At 45.5% G+C, this 13,279-nt stretch overlaps 1 protein-coding gene across 2 annotated transcripts in view; it reads left to right on the plus strand.

Annotated features, from left to right (window-relative positions):
* Positions 1 to 13,279, plus strand: part of dclk1a (doublecortin-like kinase 1a) — a gene marked incomplete at both ends in the record, with an annotated part of 62,092 nt that overhangs the window by 28,576 nt on the left and 20,237 nt on the right. For both annotated transcript variants that reach the window (XM_080013341.1, XM_080013340.1), the window contains 2 exons: positions 1,549 to 1,656; positions 9,691 to 9,785. In XM_080013341.1, the coding sequence (XP_079869467.1) occupies positions 1,549 to 1,656; positions 9,691 to 9,785 (203 nt within the window). The remainder of the gene's footprint in view (positions 1 to 1,548; positions 1,657 to 9,690; positions 9,786 to 13,279) is intronic.

A 13,279-nucleotide genomic window follows, 5' to 3' on the forward strand; every position in this document is an offset into this window, starting at 1 on the left:
AACCTAGAAATAAATAAACTAAGGTAGGTGGTTTAACTGACTTCAATTGTAGAGGATAAATAATGAAATATATTGTGTGTAGTGGGCTACACGTTTTTGTTGTAATTGCATCTGGAAGGGAACCCGAAAACACAAAAATAATATAAATATTTCAAAACACATACACAATAAATACATGTTCCTTGTATGATGTAATGGCTTCTGGTTATTGTTACCAGTAGTGATAATTCAGGATGTTTGTATAAATTGATATCTATGGAATGTCTATAAACTATGACAGTGATGTTTAGGGTTTTTATTTTGTAGAACTTACTCTGGTGCGTAGCAGTTGTCCTCAGTAGCGAATATATTTATTATTTTTAATACGCTGCGCTTTGTCTAATCAAATTGTCTTCTGGTAATACATTATCGTAGTGTTTTTCACACATAATAATAATTAATTATTATGGTTTATTATTATGGTATATTATGGCTAATAGTAATAAAATAATACCTTTTACTTTGTAACTTTGTATGGTTAAGGGTTCGTATCTTATATTCCTTTAGTTAAAATCCAATCCCGACTATCTATTACGTGATCTGTGTACTGCACCAACGCATCCACGCTGTGTGTGGCGCCATCTTGGTGAGGTAGCGATTGTTGATCACACGAAATTACGAAATTATTCCACAATACTGGTCCGATCTGGATCAAACTTGCCAAACGGCATGTCGGGACTCCCCGGATACACATTTTATTCATTTTGTGAGTATGCTGGAGCCATGACATTCATAAACTACTGACATCAGTTTTTCATTAACAAAAGCAATAGGGGGGTCCACCCTAATCATAATAATAATGATAATATTTTATAATAATAACAATAAGCTTTATTGATATGTACATTTCATACATAATATGTAACTGAAAATGCTCTACTTTAGCAGTCAATATTATACTGAATTTAAGCTTTGAGTCATCAATTTAGGCCGTGCAGATCACGCTCATTCCTTAGTGAATTATTTTCAGTCATTAGTTCTCTTGGATTATTGGTCTTGCACGACGCCAAGCAATTCTCCAATAGTTCTCAAGATAATCCTCCTAACAGTTTAGGGCCTTTTCCGCAATGGATTAGACAGAGTGAGACATAGAGCGATTACTATCATTTCTCAGCGAATGATTTCTCTGGAATTGCTCCTCATGAATTTACTTATTTCTCAAATCAAGAATTTAGTTGAGGGCCCCTTTTCAACAGTCGGTTTAAAACCCGTTCTCCAGTTTGTTCACACTGAATCTGTAATCGCATCTGACATTCGGACCCCACCACAGTGGCTGTGCGCTGAACTGCGTGCGGAAAGTCAGCACCGGAATCCGACGCTCCATAGGAATGAACGGACTTCGGTGCGCTGCAGGCTTTTAACGCTGCTCCGGCGTGGCCAATTTCACTCCATCCTCCACTCTGCGTCGGAACGTGGCGCTGGATCGGGGCAAATACACTGCACAAACGACGGCTTAAGCTACGGCAAAGTGTTCCTAACCAGCGGACGCTCTCGTGTCTTTGCCCTCAGAGTGTCGCGTGATGAAGCCAGTGAACTACGGCAAGATGTCCACCGTTCTGGGCCGGCGATCACCGAGGGCCGTCGTCCAATCCTGCAGCAGCAAGTCCCCTGTGTCTGGTGAGACAATAACTGGTGTTGGTGTGTGTGTGTGTGTGTGTGTGTGTGTGTGTGTGTGTGTGTGTGTGCGTGTGTGTGCGTGCCTGCCTTTGCGCGTGTGAATTGCTCTATAAAGGCATGTGTAAAAGATGGTATCGTTGAGCCTCGCGAACATGGGTAATGTGCTTACCATAATACTTTTTTAACGAGTTTGCCTTTCTGTCCCATTACTTCACCGATGTTGCAGAAAAGTCAAAGCAGTACCGCCAACGAGCAATGAAATGGCACCACTGTCCTGCGGAGCGTTGTGTGTCCGTGTGTGTGTATGTGTGTGTGTGTGTGTGTGTGTGTGTGCGCGCCGCGTCCTGTTGCGCGCAGCGTTTGAATTCAAATGAGTGGAGGAAAGAAGGCACTGAGGCAGAGTGAGCGCCGGGAGTAAAAGGCGAGCGAGAGGCGAAGATGGGAGGAAGGGAGCGATGTGGTGGAGGGTGGAGGCTGGTGAGTCAGTCCTGCAGCCCCAGACGAGGCGCTCCTCACCTGTCATACTAATGAACAGTAATGAAATCCTGTCGGCTCCTTGTCGCGTCTGGCGTGCTGGTAGCGCGGCGGCGTTATCATTCGCCGGCAGGGCGGAGGAACCATTGTTTCCCGGCAGGAGGAAAATCGGAAACAGCTTTTTAAGAGGAAAAGATGCAAATATTAGCGATTAACTGTTTCATCGTCTCTTTTGGTCATTTAAGCCTGTAAATAGTGTATTAATAATCGTACAAACCCGCCTAATGACAAAGAGAAAATGTTTGGTGTCATTTCATTGGCCTCAGTGGAAACGCACTTTTATTCGTCACAATTCTAACACCGGCGTACAATTCCCCCCTTACGAAACGTACGATTTGGGGAACCAGAAGTAATTCACCAATCGACGGCCATCAGCTCAAATGAACTTCGATCAGGGGGTTATGTCATCACCGTGACACCTTCCTTCACCTTTTGGACTGTAGCGGAACTGTGCTTCCAGTTCTCAATCGGGCCGGGGCTGATGTAATGTCAAGAAATTTCTCTTGACAGAGCACATTCCACCTGCTGGTAAACACACACACACACACACACACACACACACACACACACACACACACACACACAGACACACACACACAAACAGCATGCCTGAAGGTGAAAATGGGCGGAGTAAATCAACTTTTCTTTGTGATGTCGGCGACTTGGAAAGTTGAGATGAAGGTTGTAAGAATGAGTCCTCACTATACGATCTCATTAGCAAAAGAGGTGTCGGAAATGAGATGTACATTCGTCTGTGTATTTGAGAGCGAGAGAGAGAGAGATGGGGAAAGAGAGAGAGAGAGGGAGCGAGAGAGAGAGAGCATAGGAGAGAATAGGATCAAGGGAGAGGGAAAGAATGAAAGAAAGAGCGAAAGAAGAGAGAGAGCGAGACCGAGACAGAAAACCGAGACAAAGAGAGCCACCGGTTTGGGTTGCCATGGGAACGTGGCGCTGGAAGACAACAGTGTGCAGTGGCCTTATAAGGCAGCCACTTCCTGTTTGGCGGCCGATTGGCTCTCGGCCGCAGCCGCCCTTCCTCACCTTCCGACGCCGGTGAGCATTTTTCCAGCGTTGCCGCCTTTGTCAGACCTGGGAGGCTCGTCATCACACCTCGGGGGTTCGACAGTGCAAAGCAACAAAAGATGTGGCGAAATTCTCCATGCGTTTCCAGTTGAGCGCAAATTGGTATTCCGATCAGTTGCCTCCCCTTTTTTTTTTGACCGAATCTCGATGATCTGAATCTAGATGATCTCAACAGCTCCTTTGCATTCAGACGGCAGCACACACATCTGGTCCTCTTGTTTCAGATAACGCCTCGGCTTGAAATATGCCAAATAATTTGACACGATAGCGACAAGCGGAATGGCATTCCGGGACGCGCCGACAGCTGTCCCGTATCCGATTTGTATCTGAAATTTGGCATTCCCTAAGGCCATCCCTTATCACATAATCAGATGGTTTGAAATCTCATTCAGAAATCCATAAATAATGGATAAGAGAGACAGAATTACTCCGGATTTTAGGCTTCAAATTTATGACGATGTCTTACTGTGCAGGTGCAAAACAATAGCAACAAACGAACCACAAAACATATTTCTGACAGACAACTCTTTGATTTACTTTTAAATGATATTTGTTTATTTTTGCATCGTTTGAGTTTGGGCATCTGGGCTCTACTGCCCGTCACTCCCGGCGAGGTGCACAGCAAACACAGACATACTTAGTGAGTTAGAAATATAGGAGTGATGAGCTCCAATCCCCCGTTGGATAGAAGGCGGGTGCGAGGACCCAGTGCAGTACCCTAAAGTACTACTAGAGAATTTGAGAAACACTGCAAGGTGTAGCATGCAGAGCTAGTCCTGTCAGACAACTGGACGGCGCCACATTGACATTACATTTATTAATTTAGAGTCTGCTAAATAGATAAATGTGTTTCTCAAATGGGGGTACTCTTACCCTTAGTGGTATGTTGGGGGTACCGCAGGGCGTTAAACAATGTGGTGCGGGGGTGGTTGGGACCCAGGATCAGTGTGGCTGTATGCCTGTTGCTCATTAGAGTAATCAATGATCAACAGGTAAAGCCCCCATCCCCACACACACACAGGAGAGAAGCCCTTGTCATGACATGTTGTCCATCTGCTCCGGGCTTGTTCCACCTAGCCCCCCCTCTACAATAAAACTGGTGTATTTTCTACTCCATCGCCTGTGTCTGAAACTAAAATGCCAGTCGGGGGGCGTGTGGAAGGCGGATCGGCCACAATCATGTTTCAAAGGCTTGAAAGTTTCAATGGCTTACTAAACAAGTAAATAAAAGAGTGGGACGATTTAACAGGCCAACAAAATGCAAAGCTACTACGCCATAACCAAAACCAGAACCAGAACCAGAATTGTCTTCCTAAATAAATAAACCCGCTAAGTTATTATCAGTCTTGTCCGATCCGTCCAGTAGATGTGAGGGAAAACAAATTCAGAGCAAGCGATTCGGTTCCGTCTCTCTTTCTGCAGTCTGTTGTTTTTAATGGAAATGGATGGATTAGATCATTAGACTTTTGCCCTCGCTGCGACTACATTTGTTGAAGTGCTGGAGCGTCACTTGTGTAACGCCTCTGAAAAAAGGAAAAATTATCTCTTGGCTCTAATACTGAAAAGGTAATTATGTTGGTGAGGTTATGATGGGAATATCTATTCACTATCCCTGCGGCTAGCTTTTTATCTGCTTGCAGGAAATGGCAACCGCGGAACAAATACCTCTCCTCGATTTCTATATACTTTGGTGTATTATTTTTAAATACCATTCAAAGATGCATTGATTGCCAAACTTTGCCGTCCTCCTTCAAGATCCATAATGGTCATATACGGAATTCAGCCCAAAAATCTTTACATGAATAGAACGCTACCAAATAATATTAATAATAATAATAACAATAATAATAATAATAATAATAATAATAATAATAATGATAATAATAATAATAATAATAATAATAATAATAATAATAATAATAATAATAACAATTATAATAATGAAACAATAATGAAAATAATAATTATAATATTGGTAATAATAATAATAATAATGATGAAAATAATAATAATGAAAATTATAATAAAATCAATTGGAATAATAACAAAATGCATTACATAACAAAAATACATATACAATACAAATACAATAAATATAATACTTCATTTATTTTTTACGTTTTCGGTCAAAATTTAAATTTCAACTGAAGGACCCCCCTCATTCCTCAGCGAATGATTTTCAGTTTGTATTCCTTTTGAATTATGGGCCTGAAATAATTACTCCTGAACGACGATTCACTAGCAGCGGTCCGGCTTTCACCAGCGAGGACAGAAAGACAGAGAGGGATGCGGAGAGCATCCGACAAACGCTTTTAACAGCACATACGGCGTCTTCCTGTGTGTGCAGCTGAGACCTTGACACCACAGGGACACACACACACACACACACACACACACACAGACACACACACACAGACACACAGTCCCACACTCAAAGCGTCCAGCCGGTCTGAGTTGTAGGCATTAAACAACGAAATTGAGTCATTGGTCATTGAACAACACATTGAAAAAGGTGGTGAACTATAAGCTCCGCTTGGTAATAATTATTTCAGGTTATGCAGACATAACAACAACAACAACGACAACAACGACAACAACGACAACCACCACCAGAATAATGTGAGGGAACAATTTTCCCAGTGATTCTATTTTTCCTTCTCTTTCTCTCGCTCCGCTCTCCTTCGATGTGTTTGGTCGGCTCAGATGATGAACCGCAGACGGTGTTGATGGGATCAAACCTCTCATACGCACAGTAAACATGTGCCGGCCCCGCCCCTCCTCTGTTTCTGTCTATCTAACCGTTTATCTGTCTAGCTGTCTATCTATCTATCTATCTATCTATCTATCTATCTATCTATCTATCTATCTATCTATCTATCTATCTATCTATCTATCTATCTATCTATCTATCTATCTATCTATCTATCTATCTATCTGTCTGTCTGTCTGTCTGTCTGTCCCCAATCCATTTATTGCTTGCCCTCTATCCATCTCTCTTTCTCTCTCTTCCTCCAATCTATCCATCTCTCATCTATCCATCCATACCTCTCTCCCTCTCTCTCTCTCTCTCCCTCTCTCGCTCTATCCATCCATCCCTCTATTTCTTTAACTCACTCTATTTCTCAAACCCTCCCTCCATCTTTCCGTCTCTCCCTCTCTCACTTATCATCCCTCTATTTCTCTAACTCTCACTCTGCCCGTCCATCCCCCTATTTCTCCAACTCGCCCTCCATCTATCCGTCTCTCTCTCTCTCTCTCTCTCTCCCACTTATCATCCCTCTATTTTCTCTAACGCTCACTCTGTCCGTCCTTCCCCCTATTTCTCCAACTCTCCCACCATCTACCCGTCTCTCTCTCCCTCTCACCCATCCGTCCCTCTCCATCCCTCCCTCCGCCTCTCCCTCCCTCCCTCCCTCCCTCCCTCCCTCCCTCCCGCCCGCCGCACGTCACGGTGTGCGCAGCAGCCTCCCCCTATCAGCCTCTACTCCCTCATTCAGTACATTCAGTCTGTGTTCCATCCGTACGAGCAGCGTTTCCACCGCCGCGCCGCTCTCCCGCTTCTCCTCCTCCGTTCTGGACTATCACTGTGTTTTCACCATGCTGGAGGCGGAAGGTAGGGAGAGATTCCGCCGTCGCGGAATCAAGGGACTCGAGGGGGGTTTTCCGTAGTGAGCGCTGTGGCGGTTGACGAGGCGGCGAGGGGTCAAACCGTGAATTCGCGGCGGTGGCGGTTCTCTCGTGCGCCCTCGGGACGTTTTTTTTTTTAACGTTGGGATTTTGAGTCCTTTTGGAACGGGATCAGCGCTGCGAGGCGCATCCCGGTGTAGACGGCTGTGGTTGCGTAACTCGGAGGAGGGTCCAGGCTGTCGGCGCGTAACGCGGCGCCGATGGTTTTCATCAATGAACACGTTTGGGTTCCGATGACGGAGGCGTCTGATTGGTCAGATATTCCGATGGGAAGAATAGAAAAAAAAGACAAAGTCACCGATGAAACCTTTGCTTTTAGCCGTTCTGGGGAAATCTGAGCCTTAGTCTTTTAGACATTTTGCGTCTTTTGCTGATGGACTGGGCGTCATGGATGATTTAGGAAGCACGTTCAAGGGGAATTAGCGTGATCGATGGCTTCAAAGGGGGTCCCAAGTGTTTTTAGGATTTAATAATGAATAAACCTGCTGTGTTTAAAAGGTGGAGCACGTTGATTAACTCTATGGGCTCTTTCATGGCATCAAAGGTTGGAAAATGTAGTGTTGTAAACGCTATGTAATAGCATATTAGTTATTAACTAATAACTATCCTGTGATTTTACCTATTTTTGCACAGAATATTTGTTTTCTTGTTTGTACAGGCCACATTTCTATATTTATATTTTTATACTATTTATTTTATACATTATTATATTGGGATTTTTTTTATGTCTGCTAAAAATGTGCTGCTGCTAAAAATGTGCACAATCTCTGCAGGCACTGCCACTTCCATTTCACTGCATACCTGTATGCGTGTGACAAATAAAAATCTTGAAATCTAATTATTAATTACATAGTAACATGCACATGTTAAAAAAAATGGATAACCATAATGGAACACCAATGAGATTGTTGTCCAACATTCCGCTGTACTTGTCGTACTGACACAATTATTTATTTATCTGGGGTCTTTGTCTTGCACGCTCCCATTTAATACTTTTTGCAGGACTTGAATAGCATATACGTACAACTCGGTGCTTTCAAAGTCTATACAAAGGGTTCCAGAGGATCCAGTTTTGGTTTTGATGGGTTTCTGTCCAATACAGCACACAGAGCTGCGTATGGAAACAGAATTTATGGAAAATTCAGGACGTGGATGAATTCAGTCAGAGGGCGAATTAATCATCAGCCTCCAAAGAAGACCACTGGGGTTAGGGGTTAGGGGTCTTATGGGGTCTGCATACATTTTCTCACTGGGCACCACACCCCAGATAGAGAAGGGAACCCAGATCCGGTTCGATATCCAGCAACAACAATGCCTGGTCTTATCCAATGTAAAATTAGCATTTCCTTTTCTGGCCTTGTTGAACAGCATCCAAGGTCATCGAGACGAACCAAGGTCAATACGATCAACCATTTATCTCTCTGGTGGGTATGGGACGGAGGTCTGGGATGTTCAGACCAGGCGGATGCTGGTTCCTGCTTCTTACCTTTAGCTCAGTTTCTTCCAGCTCGCTCTCGAGCCTTGACCCCCGCAATACACACACACACACACACACACACACACACACACACAGACACACACACACACACAGCCAGGATTATGAGTCACTGCACTCTACTGCGTTGCGTTGAGTTGCATTGCAGTGCGGGTTCATCCAATGTGTTGTCTCCACTGCTGTGGCTGGGGGGTTGGGGGAAGTAGATCAAGAGGAGGTCAGAAGTGTGCTGTCGAATGGGGGGAGGACCCAGAGTGAAAAAATCAAGGCCACCGCGGTGTGTTGCCGGGCGAAGAATTTCTCATCACCGTCATCGTGGGGAATATTATGACACGTGCTTGACGTGACGCTGCGACGCGGTGTAAGAATCCTGCCGCTGTGGAGCTATGTTACATTATGTTGCGTCATCACTTTGCATTATTTATACGGTGTGTTTTTTTTTTGTTTTTTTTTTTTACTTCCCAGATTTCAGCTGTAATGAAGGTGCTATAGAGCCTCCCATAGAAACAGGCCTGATAATCAGCATATTTTTATTATGATTATTATTGTATTATGTGTTTTGATAGTAATAATAATACACTTTAATTGTATAACACAATTCATACAGGAGATGCAACTCAAAGTCCTTAACAGAGATAGAGTATATCTATCTATCTATCTATCTATCTATCTATCTATCTATCTATCTATCTATCTATCTATCTATCTATCTATCTATCGATCTATCGATAGATAGATTATTAGATTCGTACTGTAGATTAGCCATAAACATACAGTATGCATGCCTCTCTATCTTGATCTATCTTGGCTGTTATTGACTGTAGTCTCAGATGGGTTTAGGCGATGAATCTGATATGATTTTCATTTATTTATTATTTATTTCGGGAGCGGCGTGTAGGACATAGGCAATTCAGACTTTATTTCTCTCTCTCTCTCTCTCTCTCTCTCCTCTCTCTCTCTCTCTCTCTCTCTCTCTCTCTCTCATCCGCCTCTTCTCCTCCCGCTTCTCCTCCTCCTCGGCCCTTTTTCATGTGGAGAGGAGTGCATTGAGAGAGGAAGTGGAGTGTAGGCCGCTACACGCTATACACGACTGTTCTGGAAAAATTCACTTTAACAGGCTGACGTGTTTCAATGCTTGTTTCCCACTATCCATCTATCTATCGACCTATCTATCTATCTATCTATCTATCTGTCTGTCTGTCTGTCTGTCTGTCTGTCTATCTATCGCTCTTTAGTGAACGGGACGCCGGCCAGTCAGTTGTCCACTCATCATTCTAGGAAATCTCCAAGTCCGTCCCCGACCAGTCCGGGCAGCCTCGGCAGGCGGAGGGTAAGGCTGGACCTCACACACACACACACACCTGCACACGCACCTGCACACACCCCTGGACACGCACCTGCACACGCACCTGCACACACCCCTGGACACGCACCTGCACACGCACCTGCACACACCCCTACACACGCACCTGCACACGCACCTGCACACACCCCTGCACACACACCTGCACACACACCTGCACACACACCTGCACACACACCTGCACACACACCTAAACACACAAACACATTATGTATAACACATCCCCTTCTATGTTCTCAGGAGATGGACAAGGCCGTGACTGAGCACAGCAGGCCAACTACATCTTAGAGCCCCCTCCACCCCCGCCCCCACCCCCCTCCCCCCACAGAATACAGAAAAGAAAACAACCGTTCCCTCCGTCCTTGATGTGTCTCAGAAGGGGGCGTGACCCCTTGACATGACACACCGCTGCTCCGGGATTCTGGGAATGCGGTGTGGCTGGCGTTAGGATGCACTGTAAACATTGTGAATAGTTTTTCCTCCACGCCGATGTATTATTATGATGTCGTCTTCCTTGTATAACCCGAAAGTTCTATCTAAGTCCGGTCGTCGGGGAAACTCCGATCTGCCCTCGGTGGCTGAGTGGCGAGAGGTGCTGTCACTGACATTTTGAGATCTTCCAATCTGCCAGCCGCCAACCAGTACAAACCCAAATTGACTCTGAATATGAGTTTGGACTTTGCCTCGTCTAATTTTGACTTGACATGGAAACGATTTTGACATCAGAGCATGAGCGTTTCCTCTCACTCGAAAGTAACTCATCATTTCGCAAAGGATGTTCCGTTGAGACGATCCTAAAAATCGCTTTACGTTTTTAATATATGAGTAATACAAACAGCATTGATATTATTCTGAAAAACAATCTCAAATTGGGAGAGGGGAAAGGAAAACCCTTTCCCACCCGCTGGAACTATTGGCGTGAAAGGAGTCCTTTGATTCGGACACACTGTTTTCTCGCTATAGAAGCTTTACTACTGCGTTACTACCACATTGGGAGGGTTTTTAAAGGAGCATGCAACTCAAAGAGACATTGAAATTCACAATGAAGCAGCTAAGTTGATGTAAAAGGTGTGTGCTTGTGTGTGTGTGTGTGTGTGTGTGTGTGTGTGTGTGTGTGTGTGTGTGTGTGTGTGTGTGTGTGTATACATGTGTTTAAGATCAAAGTGCTTGTTAATCCAGATAGTAATGGTGTGGGACACATGCATATATGTATGCACATACGCAACCACACAAATACACACAAAAAAAAAAAATCTATCTTATTCCACCTTATTCCCCTGTTTTCCTTGCCTCCTTAAATGCCCATAGATTCACACACACAAACACAAAAATACACACACACACACACACACACACACACACACACACACACACACACACACACACACACACACACACACACACACACACACACACACACACACACACACATTCTTGTACTGGTCATTGCGGGGTCTCAGTAAATACACAGAGTTAGTGAGGACCCATTTTTCTGCCGCACCTCCAAACCCAAAAATAGTCAATTGTGAGACTGGTCCTCACAAGTATTGGAAAACAAACACAAACAAATACACACATACACACACACACACACACACACAAAAACACACACACAGACACACACACCTACACACACACACATAATTACTCATACATTCACACACAAACACACAATATTAAAGCCCCTCATTCTATCAAATGAATTATATGGCATTCTAAATACTACATGGTAAACTAGATTGAGAGTCACTATACTCTAAATACTGTGTAGTTCTTTGCGACGTGGCTTTGAGTCTTCCGCTCCGTCCGGACCCCGTAGCGGAGCCGTACGCAGCGCTTTGATGCCGAACGCCCGGAAGCAGCTGTGTGTTAAACCTGCAGTTTTCATTATATTCCTGTATAATTCAGTCGGCTACGGCCCCTTTCCCTTTATTCGGTATTAAAGCCCTCGGAGCGTTTGATGTGGAAAATATTAAATTCAAAAAAACTTGAATCTCAGAACTGGCGGTGAATTTTACAGGGCTAGGTTGAGTTAATAGGCTTTAATTTCCTGGGGCAAATTGCATAATGTATAATGTATTTGTGTTGTATAGGCGTGTGCATTTGCATTTATTTTCCCAAGCAGCGTGCATGCTTACAGGCAGTGCCACTGTCCCGGAAGGCATGCATATATATATATACTGTATAATGTATAACAAACTGGTTTGAGGGGGTGAGTCGGTGCACAGGCCGAGTAACTTTGCTCCGTAATAGATGGGGCTCGGGGCGCTGCACAGAGCGGCCTTCGGGGCTGACGAGACGGATGTCAGTGAGGAGACATCCACGTGAAAGGAGGGTCGGGGCATATCTTCGCTCATAACAAGCTGTTTTTGAATCGGATAAGGGTAATTAATGACAATTAATAATTGACAGAAGCGGGAAAACGGTCAACCCCGAGTGACAGATAAGGGACCAATCAGAGACAAGATTATTTTTTTGGCCCGGCCCCCGTGGCCCAGTTGTTAAGGGGCCGGCACTGGGTATGAAACGATCCTCCAGCGGTTGGAACCGAGCGGGCGGCGGTAATGGAAGCCAATAAAGAAGCGTGATTTTTATTTTTATTTTTTTTAACAGCACGGTCCCGTAGTCGTAAAAACGCCGGTGAGGGTTTTAAAGCTTTCCTCAGAGCGGCGAGTGATGCCGCGAGAGCCCTCCGAAACCATCTGCTGTGGAACTGGGTCGCACTGGATCGCTCTCTTGGGAAGGGGGGGGGGGGGATGCGAGGCACGCGCAGACACACTGTCCATGAATTCCACTCCCCCCCGCGCATCTCCCCGTCGCCCTCGTTCTCCCCTCTTCATCTCGCGGCATGCCGGGGGGATCGCAGGGTGAGGGCTGGTGCCGGTGGCAGAACGGGGGGGGGGGCGGGGGGGTTTGCATATATTTACCTCGCGTGTGTTCACCTCACATCCATCGGTTCACAAATCGGCTGTTTCGGGGCGTGCGAGCGCCCGACGCTCTTACAGGAGGCGCAGCTCGCGGAACTGGCTTTGTCGGACAACTCGACGGCGCCACGCGCTTCCACGCCCCCTTATGGGCACGGCCTATTTGAAGCAGCCACTCCCTCCTGCGCCGCCTGCTTTTCCCCCGCGTCCACCTGTCGACCTCTACTCCTCCATCCAACACTCCCCTCGCCGGGGGGTGAGGAGCAGTCGAGCCCAGACGCCCCAAAACTCAAACGTCAAAGTGAAATCTCAGAGTCCGAGCTCCCGCTGATCGCCCCGGGCTTTCTCCTCGGCTGGAACCGCAGTGGGACGCCTCCCGCCCCGCTGTCGCTCCTCTCCGCCCTTCGGCCGTGCGGCTCCGTCACCCCTCGCCTTGCGCCGCCTCTTTACTGTTTTCTATCTCTTCTCTCAAACCCTCCCGATGGAGCGTGTACTTCCTCCCCCCTTCTACTTGAGGCGCTCCTGTATTCTTTCTGT

This window comes from Zeus faber, assembly GCF_960531495.2.
Source record: "Zeus faber genome assembly, chromosome: 14".
Taxonomy (NCBI): Eukaryota; Metazoa; Chordata; class Actinopteri; order Zeiformes; family Zeidae; genus Zeus; species Zeus faber.